Here is a 17,898-nt window from a genome sequence, read left to right on the forward strand (position 1 = left end):
ATTTCCAATTAATAAAATATATATCAATATATATTTTTTCTCTAGTGCTTATGTACCCCCATTAATTTGAGGTACACCCCCACTATATAAACACTACTAATGTGTGTGTTCCATCCGATGTGGGACTTCCACTTTTTTCAATTCACACAACACTAGTTCTACCCAACATGGGAATTTGTGTTTAGTCTTTTTACTCAATTTCCACACATGTTCCAACAATCCCCCACTTGAATTTAAAAAATGGTTTCATAAATAACGTCAAAAACGTCTCCATAAGATTTGCTAGTAAACAAAGGTGTCGCCTATGTAACACCCCGTTCTCCCAACAGCGTAATATTAGTTAATTTAATCAGAGTAACCACACAACGGAGTGTCACACTGCTAATCAAAATTTCATAAATAGGAAATATCTATTTATTTAAATACCAACATTTAAATTATCTTACAAACTGCAGCGGAATAATTCTTTAAAATATAAATTTAACCAAATTCAACATCAATAAAAATCTTGGCACAAAGGCCACAACATAATTCAACTTTATTCTAATAGCAAGTCCTTTCCAAAATGAGAAGACACTCGCGACGATCCCCATCCTAATATGTATCAGAGCCCTAGACACTTGAGCCAATCAACCTACAAGCCATCATTACCTGCACATTACCCACGGTCGAGGCAACATATACGCAGAAGGGGTGAGAAACTTATCCAATAATAATAATATATAATTCATCGAATTAATGAAAACAACAACATATCACAACATGCATCATTAATAAAGTATATAAATAAATACATAAGCAACAACATAATTAATTTCAGCAACAAGGTACAACAACAACAACAACAACATTATCCACAACGACACCGACAACTCGACAATGCTACAACGACAACAACGACTCAACAATGCTACGACAACAACAACGACTCAACAATGCTAAGACAACAATAACTACTCAACAATGCTACGACAACAACAACTATGCATCATGCAGGTGGTACCAATCTACGCGCGTTGAATGCTAAGCATTCCAGGGCATAAGCCCCCAACAATTTGGATGGTTAAAGCATCCCAGGGCATAAGCCCCCAACAGGTGAATGATAAACATTCCAGGGCATAAGCCCCCAACGGGTTGAATGATGAACATTCCAGGGCATAAGCCCCCAACAGATGTGAGTATGCAAATGGACTCAACTTGTGTATATCAACATACAACTTCAACAGCGACTACAACAACAACATATGTGCCTAAAACAATTATGACACACTCCCCAACTTTGACATTAGATGATACAACAACGTCAACAACATAACATATATTTATAAATCAATTACATTCAGCTCAAGTCTAAAACATCCCCCAAAAGCAATTAAGTTTTGATCAATAGAACATAAGTCAAATATCCATAAAACACCTCAACTAAAGCCCTAACACTTAAGTTTGAAGTTGGGAAACCAACCATAAGTTTTTGGACTAACTTGGGATTAGTTATGCTAAGTTTTCTTAAATTTTGCTAAAGACCCACTTGGACTATTTTTATCATAACTCAAAATCTACAAATCTTTTCCACTCCAAACCAAGGCCATTAGAAAGCTAACTCAATTATCTACAACTTTTATGTTTACACCGAAAGCTAATTCAAAACAGAAACGGGCGAAAAAGTGAGTGTTTTCCAGTTTTGACTGACAGGAAATCGGGGCCCGATTTCGGCAGTTCGGGGCCCGATTTTTGTCGAACCAAAGCTGAAAAATCAGCTCAGAATTCGGGGCCCGATTTTGGCAGTTCGGGGCCCGATTTTGGACATTCACAGCTTACGGGAAAGACCAGTTTTCACTCCAAAAACCCAATTTTTGATCCCCCAATCTCCCAAAATGAATTAGAACAATGTTTACAGGTTTAGTATACATCATAGGGGTAAAACAACCTATATTCATACAATTAAACAACATGTTTTATCATAAATTATCATCTAACATAACCTCTCAAACCCTAAACTCAAGAACAACAATTTCATCAATTTTCAAATTATATATCAAGATTATTGAAAGGAATCCCACCCTTACCTTAATTCAGCAACACCAAACGACAAGCTACCGCAATCGATTCCTTCCTAGCTCTCTCTTTGCCTCTTCTAGGTTTTCTCTCCAAAAGCAGGTTTTCTTCTAATGTTTTCACGTGAAAATGTTTCTCTCCCTTTTTCTTTCTTTTTACTTCAAAAATATCTCTCTTTTCTTTTCTCACCCAACTCCCTTAATTTCTATTAATTTCCACTTAATTCCCATTAACCAAAAATAAATACTATTTCTATAATATTTCTATTTCTCATATTATTTCTATCAAATAATAACAACATTCATTTAAATAATACACAACCCCAATATTCATATAATAAAATTGCATCATAACATATTTCATATAAAAATCATATAAAACATATATTTCACATAAAATCATTTATATAGCAATTAAAGTCATATATAAAATATTCACACATCTACTAAAATATTAGAATAAAAATGAGGCGTTACAACTCTCCCCAACTTATAGAATTTCGTCCTCGAAATATTACCTCAAGTAAACAACTCAGGATAAGACTCCTGCATCTTACTCTCCAACTCCCAAGTAAGACTTTCACCAGCTGCTCCCCCCCAAACAACTCTCACTAGAGGTATCTCCTTGCCTCTCAACGTCTTCACCTTGCGATCATCAATCCTCAAAGGTAAAGTTTCTACCGTAAGGTTGTCTCTAACCTGCACATCATCTCTAGGAATGACATGTGAAGGATCCGCTACATACTTCCGAAGTTGCGACACATGAAACACATCATGCAAGTTCGAAAGATGTGGTGGCAAACCAACTCTATAAGCCACTGTGCCAATTCTCTCAGATATTTGATAAGGACCAATAAACTTCGGAGCCAACTTCTTGGACTTCAATGCACGACCCACACCGGTCATAGGAGTGACTCTCAAGAACACATGGTCACCCTCTTGAAACTCAAGGTCCTTCCTACGCTTGTCATGATAGCTCTTCTGTCGACTCTGCGACGCTTTCATATGCTCTCTTATTATCTTGACCTTTTCCGTAGTCTGCTGAACTATTTCAGGCCCCAACACAATACTTTCACCCGACTCAAACCAACATAAAGGAGTCCTACACCTTCGACCATATAAAGCTTCGAAAGGTGCCATACTAATACTCGAGTGGTAACTATTGTTGTACGTGAACTCTATCAATGGTAGGTGACTGTCCCAAGCTCCACCTTGCTCAAGTACACACACCCTCAACAAGTCTTCTAATGATTGAATCGTTCTTTCTGACTGACCATCTGTTTGCGGATGATACGCTGAACTCAACTTCAACTGAGAGCCCAAAGCTTCTTGCAAGCTCTTCCAAAATCTCGAAGTGAACCTCGGATCCCTATCCGACACAATACTCGATGGAACACCATGCAACTTCACAATATTATGAATATAGATCTCCGCCAACTGAGCTACTGAATAGGTGATATTAATCGGAATGAAGTGTGCCGACTTCGTCAATCTATCGACAATAACCCAAATGGCATCATGCCCTCTTTGCGTGTTTGGTAAACTCGTCACAAAGTCCATGGAGATGCTATCCCATTTCCATTCCGGCACATCTAATGGTGTCAACAAACCAGCAGGCTTCTGATGTTCAACTTTCGATTTCTGACAAGTCAAACATGCATAAACAAATTGTGCGACATCACGCTTCAATCCAGACCACCAAAACAGTTTCTTCAAGTCATGATACATCTTTGTAGCTCCCGGATGGATACTCAAGCTACTTCTGTGACTCTCTTCTAAAATCAACTTTTTCAATTCATCGTTATCAGGGATACAAATCCTGCCTCGGAATCTCAACACTCCTTGATCATCAACCTGAAAATCACCATCTGCATTCTGATTACTAGCAACCATCAAGTCTACAAATTTCACATCAACCTCCTGGGCTTCTTTGATACTCTTCAAGAAATCATTATTAATTTTCAACATACCCAACTGCACACTCTGAGGTGCCAATTCACAAACAAGGCTTAAGTCTCTAAACTGTTCCAGCAATTCAAATTCTTTCACCATCATAGCCGACATGTGCAATGCTTTCCTACTCAAGGCATCTGCAACCACATTGGCTTTACCCGGATGATAATTCAAGCCAAAATCATAATCTTTTAACAACTCAAGCCACCTTCTCTGCCTCATATTCAACTCTTTTTGATCAAATAAATATTTCAGACTCTTATGATCACTAAACACTTCAAATCTGGAACCGTACAAATAGTGTCTCCAAATTTTCAACACAAAAACCACAGCAGCCAACTCAATCATGTGTAGGATAATTCTTCTCATGTATTCTCAATTGTCTTGAAGCATAAGCCACTACCTTGCCATCTTGCATAAGCACACCACCTAAGCCTAACTTGGACGCATCACAATATACAACAAAAGGTTTATCCGGCTCTGGTAAAATCAAAATTGGAGCCGTCGTCAATCTTCGCTTCAACTCATTGAAATTATTCTCACACTGAGCATCCCACACAAAAGCTTTACCTTTACAGGTCAACTGAGTCAATGGAAGTGCCAACTTCGAAAATCCTTCGATAAATCTTCTGTAATAATCAGCCAAACCAAGAAAACTTCTGATCTCCGTAACTGACTTAGGAGTCTCCCATTGCGATACCGCTTCTACTTTCGACGGGTCAACTGCAATACCACTACCAGAAATAATATGGCCAAGAAAACTTACTTCACTTAACCAGAACTCGCACTTTGATAGTTTTGCATACAATTTCTTTTCTTTCAGCACCTGTAAAACAATCTTCAAATGTTCTGCATGCTCTTCTTCAGTCTTAGAATAAATCAAAATATCATCAATAAACACAACAACAAACTTATCCAGAAAAGCATGAAAAATTCTGTTCATATATTCCATGAACACACCAGGTGAATTAGTAACACCGAAAGGCATCACCTTATATTCATAGTGCCCATACCGTGTCCTAAAGGCCGTCTTCTGCATATCTTCATCCTTCACCTTAATCTGATGGTAACCTGACCTCAAATCGATTTTACTAAACACACGTGCACCCACTAATTGATCCATCAAGTCATCAATTCTCGGAAGTGGATACCTATTCTTTATCGTCACTTTATTCAGCTAACGGTAATCTATGCACAATCTCATGCTACCATCCTTCTTCTTAACTAGCAACACAGGCGCTCCCCAAGGTGACACACTTGGCCTTATAAACTTCTTATCAAGAAAGTCTTCTAATTGTTTCTTCAACTCTACCAACTCCGAAGCTGACATACGGTAAGGAGCCATCGACACCGGCTTCGTACCCGGCACTAGTTCAATCGAAAATTCAACTTCCCTCTCCGATGGCTCATCCGGAATCTCATCAGGAAAAACTTCAGAAAATTCATTCACAACGGGCAGTCTATCAATTACCGACTGATTTTCCACAAACAAATACGCCATTAAAGAAAACATCAAGTCTCCATCATGTTCTAACTGCTTCAGCTGCTTGGTAGATAAAAATTCTGCTCCACTTTCTTCTTCAGCAGAAGAAAAATACACCGACATACTAAAACAATTAATATGAACATGGTTGTACTCCAACCAGTTCATACTAAGGGTTACACAACAAACAACAAACACGACAACGAGGACAATACAAAATTGTCACACAACACTACTAGGCTCGACACGACTCTACTAATTGGCCGCACGGACCGACTTGCTCTGATACCAATTGTAACACCCCGTTCTCCCAACAGCGTAATATTAGTTAATTTAATCAGAGTAACCACACAACGGAGTGTCACACTGCTAATCAAAATTTCATAAATAGGAAATATCTATTTATTTAAATACCAACATTTAAATTATCTTACAAACTGCAGCGGAATAATTCTTTAAAATATAAATTTAACCAAATTCAACATCAATAAAAATCTTGGCACAAAGGCCACAACATAATTCAACTTTATTCTAATAGCAAGTCCTTTCCAAAATATGTGATACATAAAAGAAATGAGAAGACACTCGCGACGATCCCCATCCTAATATGTATCAGAGCCCTAGACACTTGAGCCAATCAACCTACAAGCCATCATTACCTGCACATTACCCACGGTCGAGGCAACATATACGCAGAAGGGGTGAGAAACTTATCCAATAATAATAATATATAATTCATCGAATTAATGAAAACAACAACATATCACAACATGCATCATTAATAAAGTATATAAATAAATACATAAGCAACAACATAATTAATTTCAGCAACAAGGTACAACAACAACAACAACAACATTATCCACAACGACACCGACAACTCGACAATGCTACAACGACAACAACGACTCAACAATGCTACGACAACAACAACGACTCAACAATGCTAAGACAACAACAACTACTCAACAATGCTACGACAACAACAACTATGCATCATGCAGGTGGTACCAATCTACGCGCGTTGAATGCTAAGCATTCCAGGGCATAAGCCCCCAACAATTTGGATGGTTAAAGCATCCCAGGGCATAAGCCCCCAACAGGTGAATGATAAACATTCCAGGGCATAAGCCCCCAACGGGTTGAATGATGAACATTCCAGGGCATAAGCCCCCAACAGATGTGAGTATGCAAATGGACTCAACTTGTGTATATCAACATACAACTTCAACAGCGACTACAACAACAACATATGTGCCTAAAACAATTATGACACACTCCCCAACTTTGACATTAGATGATACAACAACGTCAACAACATAACATATATTTATAAATCAATTACATTCAGCTCAAGTCTAAAACATCCCCCAAAAGCAATTAAGTTTTGATCAATAGAACATAAGTCAAATATCCATAAAACACCTCAACTAAAGCCCTAACACTTAAGTTTGAAGTTGGGAAACCAACCATAAGTTTTTGGACTAACTTGGGATTAGTTATGCTAAGTTTTCTTAAATTTTGCTAAAGACCCACTTGGACTATTTTTATCATAACTCAAAATCTACAAATCTTTTCCACTCCAAACCAAGGCCATTAGAAAGCTAACTCAATTATCTACAACTTTTATGTTTACACCGAAAGCTAATTCAAAACAGAAACGGGCGAAAAAGTGAGTGTTTTCCAGTTTTGACTGACAGGAAATCGGGGCCCGATTTCGGCAGTTCGGGGCCCGATTTTTGTCGAACCAAAGCTGAAAAATCAGCTCAGAATTCGGGGCCCGATTTTGGCAGTTCGGGGCCCGATTTTGGACATTCACAGCTTACGGGAAAGACCAGTTTTCACTCCAAAAACCCAATTTTTGATCCTCCAATCACCCAAAATGAATTAGAACAATGTTTACAGGTTTAGTATACATCATAGGGGTAAAACAACCTATATTCATACAATTAAACAACATGTTTTATCATAAATTATCATCTAACATAACCTCTCAAACCCTAAACTCAAGAACAACAATTTCATCAATTTTCAAATTATATATCAAGATTATTGAAAGGAATCCCACCCTTACCTTAATTCAGCAACACCAAACGACAAGCTACCGCAATCGATTCCTTCCTAGCTCTCTCTTTGCCTCTTCTAGGTTTTCTCTCCAAAAGCAGGTTTTCTTCTAATGTTTTCACGTGAAAATGTTTCTCTCCCTTTTTCTTTCTTTTTACTTCAAAAATATCTCTCTTTTCTTTTCTCACCCAACTCCCTTAATTTCTATTAATTTCCACTTAATTCTCATTAACCAAAAATAAATACTATTTCTATAATATTTCTATTTCTCATATTATTTCTATCAAATAATAACAACATTCATTTAAATAATACACAACCCCAATATTCATATAATAAAATTGCATCATAACATATTTCATATAAAAATCATATAAAACATATATTTCACATAAAATCATTTATATAGCAATTAAAGTCATATATAAAATATTCACACATCTACTAAAATATTAGAATAAAAATGGGGCGTTACAGCCTACAACTTGAACCTCTGCATAGCGAGTAAAATTCTGATTAACAAGAGTTGCTTACAGCATTGAACTCTATCTCAGACATAGAACCCACACACAAACCTTTTCATAAGGTGTATTCTAAAAGCCCGTGCGTTAATGGCCTTGCACGTGTATCCCGGTTTTAACGAACGCTCTAGGTATTCTGCCCCGAATCCCATAGGAACCGGCCCTTAGTTCCACATTCGTATAGGTGAGTCTATCAAGAGTACTCCTGTAGCTATGTACTCCACTCCAAATAGAGTATAGATCTCATTAAGAGTTTCTATTATCTCATCCTTCTATCGCTGCAGGAATCATGCTTTCTTACTTTTATCATAGCATGTTCTATCACTTGTGACTTGTTATTACCCATTGAACCTATTTCTTGGGATCTCCAGTCATGTAGGTCGGGTTACCATCACTTATGACCTTTGGGCATTAGTCCCATCCTATTGGATGTGTTTAGGACTTTCTTTTTAGTAATTCCTTTCGTCAAAGGATTAACTAATTCTTTATCAGTACGTACATGATCTACTTTAATCGTTCCTTTTGAGAGTAGCTAGCTCTCTAATACTTTATGTGTTCGTGACTTAATAATCGTCTCTTACCATTGTGGTAACGATTCTCAATTTTGTAATAGTTGCAGACTATCACAATAAATTAACACTTCTGGAAACGGTTTTATCCACTAAGAGATTTCAACTAGCAAGTATCTTATCAACTTGCTTCTTCACTAGTTTTCTCTAGTGTTCCCATCTCAGATTCATTCCATAGTGGACTGAGTCAATATCATTTGTTTGAACAAATAACTCCTCTAGTGATGCTCAATGTGCAAACACTAGTCGCTAAATATTCATCTAAAAGATGTTCTATTTTATATCTTGTACCATTTAATATGTTACTCCTCATAATTTAATCTTAGAGTCATAGTCTTCTTAAGGCACCTCAAGACTCTTTCAATAGCATGTCAATGCTTCTCATTTGTCTACTAGTAAACTTGCACAAGAGTTTTACGACATCGGCAATGTCGGGTCTAATACATTCAGTGGCATACCTAAGTATTGCCAATGATGCTCACATTTGTTTTTCTAACTCCATCTCAAGTGTTCTTACACATGATCATAATATATGAGTGCAAGTTTACGGTGAAATAATTACATTTCCTTAAGCTCTTCTCAACTTTGTGAGATTTATCAAAAAAGTTCTCTTTTCTGATCTAGTAATCTTGAAACCAAGAATTACTTCAACTTTGTCTAGGTCTTTCTTATCAATGTTGTTGATAAACAATGATTTCACATAATTCATAACATGAATCTTTAAATCAAATATGAGCAAGTCGTCTTTATAGAGACATATGATCGTGCAAATATTATTTGTCACTTTCATTCACTTTATACTCATTCGATAACATTAGAATGCCAAATTTTTCATGTCATTCCTTAAGAGTTTATTTTAGACCATACAAATAATTATCTAACTTACAGACCTTGTTTTCTTGTCCATGAATCGCAAAATTTTTCAGGTTGTTCCATATAGATTTCTTCTTCTAGTTCACCATAAAAAGAGGCAACTTTCACATCCATTTAGAGTACTATCGAGTTATGAACGGCGGCTAAAGGGACGAGTACTCTTATGGATATGATTTTCGTGACTGGTGAATGAATGTCGAAGAAGTCTATATTTTTCTCTGTCTAAAACCTTTGACTACAAGGAGAGTCTTGTATTCATCAACCGTACCATCAGGTTTTAGTTCCTTTTTTACAAAATCCAAATACAACCGATTGATTTTGCAACTATGAGACAAGTCAACCAAGTGTCATGTTTTGTTAGACTCTAGAAGATTCATTTCATCGTTTATTGCTTTTTGCCATAATTCAGCATCCAATGAGGATATAACTTCTTTAAGGCTTAATGAATCTTCTTCCAATGTATAAACCAAGTTCATACTCTTTAGCATTTTTAGCTTTCTTACCTCCTTGAGGTTCTATAACATCTCGTATGATGTTTTCATAACTATTTCTAATTACATGAATGTGATTAGATATAGTGCCCCCACTAGTTCTTAATTTTTAGAAGGGAGTTTAGTTTACCCCCACTAGTGCCCCCACTATTCTTTAATTTACAGGGGTACTTACTTCATAGAAATCAGCATCTTTTAATTCTATGATCACTTTAACATTTAGGGCCTAAAACATATATGCTTCGTTATTTATAACATACCTAATGAATACACATTCATAGGCTCTACTAGTGAGTTTAACTCTCTTGGGGTCCTGAAGCCAAATATAGTCCGGACAATCCCAAGTTCAAAAATAAGACAAGTTGGATTGTCTTTTCTTCAAAAATTTCTTAATTAGAATTTTTGTTCTTAGACTTGAGTACTCTATAAATTTCAATTTTCGTTATAAAAATTGAACATATCAAGCTTATCAATTTTATTTTCCAAAATTCACAGTCATCAATAAATATGATAAAAACATCATTTTATCATTTCTAATTTATGTGTCATCAAATTCACACATATCATAATTTATTATGTTTAGAGATTCATATTCTCTAAATTCTGATTTATATGAACTTTTGGTTCATACATCTTGACTGCAATAAATAAAATTGTCTAATCATATAACGTTGGAATTAAATCCAAGTTACTCAAGTTTAAAATTAAACGCTTGTTCATGAGTCAAATATTAAAATCACACAACTAATAAAATAGAAGGAGAATTTTAATTTTGAACATGCCATCTTTTTCCAACAAGAGTGCATAACACACAAGTCTCTCTTTAAGTCTGAGTCAACTCAGTCTTATTCAATAGAAATCTGAAATTCAGATTCTTTCTTATTCTTGGAGCATACATCAAGTGCTAGAGAATGATTCAACTATGTCAAAACATACGCGATGACATTTATAGCAGTCATAAGTGAAGAGGCTTTCCTTTAGTTTTTGGGTAACATCCGCTAGTCATGATTTAATCAACCTGGTATGTTTGATCATCTCTTAGTCTTAGATACCTTTTTGTCTATTAATTTTGAAACAAAAAAGCTGCAAGCAAAGCTCACGTTGATTGCTCCAATAAGAAACGTACGTGTGAACGTGCTAAGCTATGCCTGCTCCCGAAGTCAATGCAAGCTTCAATCTAATATTGATGTATGTTCCAACAAATAACTAATATTACTAATCTTTAGCATATTAGTGATGCTTTGTGTTATTGTTATAAAAACAACCACTTCATTGTTTCAGTCGAAAGATGTAATTCTATATAGCCAGATTTATCCTTAATGTATTTAGGGACAACTTAACCTCAATAAGTAACTTCTTCGGTAGACATAGCAGTACCAAACGTCTTAAAATTGTTGTTTTTGGATTTCCAAACTGTTGTATTTGGATTTCCAAATTCTATTATCTACCGAAGTTGTTACTAGGTTGAGTCACGACCAGGTCGCTCTCTTTAAGACGTTTCGTGGCACTACCCAAAATTGTGCAAGGTAGACTATTAACCACGCCGCCTCCAGGATAAAACAAGTCCAGCTACAACTGTTCGATTAACTACTGCACTGTAGAAAATCGTTCGAGAATTACACCGTCAAATATGGTACTAAGACCAATCTTTAATACTGAAACCACTTTAATATGGTATCATTACCATTCTATTATGGTGCTAAGACCACTCAAATATGGTGTTTCCACCATTCTAACCTTTAAGTTCTCCAAACTATCAATATGGTACTATGACCACTCAAATATGGTGTTTGATGACATCCTGTCATTACGTAATATTAGGGACTTATTGTGACATTTTGATAGAGTTCTCATGCAATTTATACTGTTCTGGAGTGCAAAAAGCTTAAATATTGAAGTCTGTTCGAAGGAAATCGCGCCACGCCAATTTCAAGCCGTGCTGCGATTTTTGAAGCAAAATTACATCCTCCCTGTTTGAGGGAAATCGCGGCACGCCATTATACAAGGCGCGGCGCGATTTTGATGGGTCAGGCCCATGACTTCTATAAATACTGCACTAATCCTGAAGAATGAGGGTTACGATTTTGGAGAGCAAAGTGCGATTTTGAGACATCAGAGACGGCTAGAAGGGCGATTTCTTCATCCTTTTACCAGTTCATGTATGTGTTAATTATTTCATTGATTATGCTATTTGTAAACTCGATTATGAGTAGCTAAATCTCTTAGAGATTAGATCCGCGATGAATCTTTGTAACCCTAATTGACACATGTTGCTGTGAAACTCTATTTTGTTTATGAATTCAATTCTAGTTTATTCAATTTAATTGTTCTTAATGCTTTTTATATCTTGATCACATATAACTTGATTTCGTGAGAATGAATGACCACTGACCATGGCTTTCAACTTAGACCTAATTGAATTGTTCTAATAAACAGGGTTAGTCTAGGAATAGATAATCGTTTGTTAGTGATAATAGGTTAACGTTCGGTAAAACCTTCAAGAATTATTAAACCACCTAAGGAATTAGGGGCTGTAGTTTAAGAAGAGGGTCCTAACTCAAGGGATTGATTAGGGCTAATTTGTTAATCATCGTAAACTAGAAGAGGGTTCATAACAAATAGGTGCAGTAGACCAATTAGGTAGAGGATTCGACGGATCTGATCTCATCTTTCTCTCCATATTTTCTTAATCAAATCTTTATTCTCTTTTATTTGATTTCATAAAATCAAACCAAATCTTCTGCCTAGTGGCAAACTAAAAATAAACTTTACACATCCTAATTATATAACGAAATTGAATTATTGAAGTTAAAAACAGTCCTCGTGGGATCGATAATTTTTACTACTTCGATAGTATTTGGTGCACTTGCCAGAGATCTATCAGTGTTACCACCATTTCTCCTCAAATAAAATTATTGAATAATTTTTATATACCGTTAAGATCATTCTTGATTCCGACGGGACATTGTTTATTCCAAATAGGGACTATGATCTTAAAAGTACTCTTTATTCCGAAGGGACATATATTATCGAAGGGACTATGAACTTAAGACCATTCTTAATTCCGAAGGGACATTAAACCGAAAAGGGACTATGGTCTTAAGAACACTCTTAAAAATATGGTTCAATCGATTGATCGAAGCCACTCGATACGGTACGTAACCGCTCTATTTGAAACCGAAAGGGACAGAAAGGAGTAGAAGCAGAAGAAACTTGTTAACACAAGTCGGAGGGAGAAGAGAAGAAAAGAATTCCCGACAACTCAATGAAATTCTTTTCGGTGTATGGAATGCACTATGTGAGTTCTCTATTTATAGGGAAAATTCACAACTAATAAGTGAGAAACTTTGGGAACAAGTAATATGAGAAACTTTGGGAACAAGTAACATATTACTTTGCGATTAAGTAATTCACATATTAGATCTAGTACAAAAATATCTTAATTGAGTACCAAAATATATTATATTTAGTACAAAAATATTTTAGCAAAACTTGGGGACTAAGAAAGCACTTTCTAATAATGATTAAATTAATTATTTAATTTATCATTTCCAATTAATAAAATATATATCAATATATATTTTTTCTCTAGTGCTTATGTACCCCCATTAATTTGAGGTACACCCCCACTATATAAACACTACTAATGTGTGTGTTCCATCCGATGTGGGACTTCCACTTTTTTCAATTCACACAACACTAGTTCTACCCAACATGGGAATTTGTGTTTAGTCTTTTTACTCAATTTCCACACATGTTCCAACAAAAATAATGATATTCGAATCTGAATGTAAGTCAAAAGCAGGCCACGAAATTTACTAAAGACATGATTAATAGCATCCTCTCTTTCTTAACTTACATTTATACCATAAACTAGTCCTAGAATAATATGGAGGAAGACGTGCCTTAAAATATTCATGAAATACACCTATAAATCACGAAACACAAAGTCATTTAGAAAGGACATAAACTCACACACAAATACAAGAAGAACCAAGATCTAAACATGGAAGCCAACACTTTTTCAAGTTTTTCTTTCAGCCATGTTCTCAAATTTGCAATTTTGATATTGCTAGCTATATCTAGCATCACTTCAGCATGTGAGGACAATTCTACAATCCCTACCAATTCCACCAAAACCAACTTTTCATACACTTCATATGCTCCCTCAAATTCCACCAACACCAACGATTTCAAAACCTATATTAAAAATTCATGCAATTCAACCACATATCCATATATATGTTACAAATCTTTATCTCCATATGCTTCAAAAATTCAGGCAGATCCTCTAAAATTATGCAACACTTCTCTCTCGGTCGCATTAAATGCGGCTCGCGATGCATCCTCCGCCATATCAAAGCTTCTAAACAAGGATGACAATAAATTGTCAAGCATTGGTGAAGAAGTTGTGCAAGATTGCTTTGGCAATGTGAAGGATTCAATAGAGCAGTTGCAAGATTCTCTTGATGCCATGGCACATTTGGATGCTGATTTTGATAGAGAATTTCAGATTAGTAACATAAAGACTTGGGTTAGTTCAGCCATTACTAATGATCAAACTTGCTATGATGGGTTTGATGATATGAATGTGGATTCCACACTTGGGAACAAGATTAGAAGAAGAGTTTTGAATGTGGCAAGGAAGACTAGCAATGCTTTGTATTTTATCAACAATAACATATATTAATTAAGGTATAAGTTAATAAATTGAGGCTTTTTTTAAAAAGGTTTTCTTTTTGAGTTTGGTATGTTATTTGTGTTCATAGAGTGAAAATTGAAGTTAAAATGGTTTGTAATCAAGTTAAAATGGTTGTTTTTGGTTTGAATTACAAACAAGTGCCAAGTAGGTTTAAAGGAATTGAGTTGGTGTATTATGGAGTTTTTTTTTTTTTTTGGTTCAATTATGGAGATATTTAATCATAATCTAATTCATTTGATATTTTAGTAATTTTTTTTTAGAAAAAGCTTACGTTTAAGAGGTTCCATCCGTTTGTTTTAGTTTTAGTTTTTTAAAAAGTCAAAATTCAAAAAGTTAATTTGATTAATTCATCTTAAAAATCATTCTTGATAGGTGATTTAAAAAGAATCATTATAGTAAACAAGTACAAAATAGTTTCTATTTTACTTAATAAATTTTAAAAAAATAATTTTAAAATTATTAAATGCTAAAATCATTTATTTTATAACTGGTAGGAAACTAATCTGTAATCTTTCAATATAGTTTTTTTTTTAAGAAACTAAAAAATGAAATATATTAACTGAATCACTCAATCCTCCTAGCATACGGAGTGTCATAAAAAGACAAAGGAAAAGAGAAATCTGCTACATCAAAATCCAAAAGAAACAAGATTAAAGAGCAAAAACAAAACTCATTAGAAAACAACTCATAAACAAGAAAAGAGGTTAGACACTGTATATGATAGTTAATAACAAAATTAATGTGATTTGCTTTCGGCCACAAAAATGATGAATCTTAATCAATGTGATTAGCTTTCTATATAGTCAACCAACAACGCTATATAACCAAGCCTCTTGGTGGTGCTCAGAGGTTCAATTGGTTCTTGGCCAGCAATACCCATGCATGTATCAAGATAGTAATTAGTCCTTGTTTAGAAGCTTTAAAGTAATAAAAAAGGCAATTTCTATGGTACTCCAAACATGGGATAGGATCCTCTCCAGTGCAGTTTTTGTCCTGTGAGATCTCAACCCCATATTTTCCTTGTAATCAATGCAGTTTTAATAATTAAAAATAAATTAATGGTGTGGATGTACACTGAACATACTCCAGTGAAAACTTCACAGGAGAGAATCCATGCCCCCCATGCATGTATCAAGATAGTAATTAGTCCTTGTTTAGAAGCTTTAAAGTAATAAAAAAGGCAATTTCTATGGTACTCCAAACATGGGATAGGATCCTCTCCAGTGCAGTTTTTGTCCTGTGAGATCTCAACCCCATATTTTCCTTGTAATCAATGCAGTTTTAATAATTAAAAATAAATTAATGGTGTGGATGTACACTGAACATACTCCAGTGAAAACTTCACAGGAGAGAATCCATGCCCAAACAAAATTGAGTGTTTTGGTACTCTTAAATGTTTAACCAATAGAAAAGTGTCATTTCAATTAAATGATCCATGTCAACATTATTAAACATTGACTTAAGGGAAAGAGCTTTGGTACACTTCTCTATTCAATTTAACCCCCAAAAATTGTACAAATTATTATTTCAGTAAATTAATTAATTAATTTTTTTAATAAAAAAAACCAATTCAGTAACCACCATCACAATTTTCTCTCCAACATTCATCATCTGAAACTTAACCACCTCCTTTTCTTTCTGGGAACACAAAACTGCAAATTAGTGTGTGTGTTCCCCTTTTTCTTGCTGCAAATCATTAAATGCAAATTAGTGTTGTTTTTCATGTTGTTCCCCTTTTTTGGTAGTGTCGTGAGTGTTTTTGGTAGCTATCCCCCTTTTTTGCTATAAAAAATAACTGCAAAGTTTAATTAAAATCTGTCAAATTAGTTCTTGTAGTTTCCCACATATAAGCAAATTAGTCCATGGCATTAGCATTCCTTCGTGATAATACCTCTCTTGGAGACCAGAAAAAATAAAAGATTTTTATCGTTTGGCAACGTCCAGATAAAACTCGATGAAAATGCTCAAATTATTGCAATGAAGGAGATGAAGAAGAAGAACTGCTATGAAGGAGAAGAAGTAAGGATTTAAATTTGATTTCTGTTAAATCAAATTAAAATTAACTATATCATAAAATAAAAGCCCCAAAGTGCAAAATTCACAAGTTTGGTGGTGCTAATTCTATAATCCAGTCAAACTTACTTGTTCCATGCTGTCAAAAAACTATTGGCCATTTTAGTTTGGAGTATTGGTAGATATAAATATATGGGTGTACGGTAGAAGGAGCCAATAAAAAAACTTGACAACATTATTTGATCAGATTCTTGTTTGTATTTTTCTTTGTTAACACCGGGTTGATTTTACAATGATGAAAACCGCCCAATCTGGCTCAGACGTGACAAATGGTCACTATACCATCAAGCTTACAATTATTTTATTTTTTAAAACTTGAATAATAATATTTTATGTTTCAATAATCATACCTAACCAGTTCTAAATCAAAGTCAAAAGCTCAATCTCGGATTGCACATCGTAGAAGCATTAAGAGCGGTAATAAAGACATTAATACAATATTATAGGATTTATTTATAGCTAGTCACATATTACACTCAATCCCAACATAAAGAGAAATTAACTACACATATTATATAACTTACAATAGGATGCTAAGATGTATTTCCACCTCGCTTATGCCCTTTAACGCTCTCCTAAGCTTGCTTTCTCTAACTTAAGTATTGAAAGTAATACACAATACAAGTGCTTTTACCATTCAACCGGATATAGCAAGTCATCATCTCAAGATCACAAACACACTACAAATATGAGAAAATCTTGTGTGGACCAAGACCAAGAATTTTGGTTTGGTCACACACAAAGAGAGAAGAGAGAAGAGAGAAGAGAAGAGAGAGAAGGAGAAAATCTTGTGTGTGTGACCAAACCAAAATTCTTGGTCTTGGTCCACACAAGTGTTTCTCCTACAATATAGCTAGTTTTAGTTAGTTACAACCAATAACTTGCTAGACAAGTTAACCAGTTAGCTTTCTATTTCTATATAAAAGATTTCTATAACTAACTTGAAGTTAGATCAATTCGTTCAATAGATCCAGTTATATTCATTTTCTCTTTGCTCTTGATCTCATAATATGGTATCATGCGCCTTTAGAACTCATGCTTTCGCATTCGTTTTTTCTTCTTGGATTTTCCTTGATTTTCTTGTAGATTCTTACTAAATCATCTTTACCTTCGCG

General features: G+C 34.9%; 1 protein-coding gene across 1 annotated transcript; it reads left to right on the forward strand.

Annotated features, from left to right (window-relative positions):
- The first annotated feature begins 13,958 nt into the window (after positions 1-13,958).
- Positions 13,959-14,948, forward strand: LOC146935218 (pectinesterase inhibitor 4-like). Its single transcript, XM_085750363.1, has one exon. It carries the CDS (start codon positions 14,015-14,017, stop codon positions 14,696-14,698), a length of 684 nt encoding a protein of 227 aa, XP_085606489.1. The 5' UTR covers positions 13,959-14,014; the 3' UTR covers positions 14,699-14,948.
- Positions 14,949-17,898: the final 2,950 nt, after the last annotated feature.

This window comes from Medicago sativa, chromosome 3, assembly GCF_051527215.1.
Source record: "Medicago sativa cultivar Bolivia chromosome 3, Bolivia_mono, whole genome shotgun sequence".
In the NCBI taxonomy this organism is placed as follows: Eukaryota; Viridiplantae; Streptophyta; class Magnoliopsida; order Fabales; family Fabaceae; genus Medicago; species Medicago sativa.

Bases quoted from the DNA above. Each gene is read 5' to 3' on its own strand.
- LOC146935218 (XM_085750363.1), top strand. From the start codon at position 14,015: ATGGAAGCCAACACTTTTTCAAGTTTTTCTTTCAGCCATGTTCTCAAA.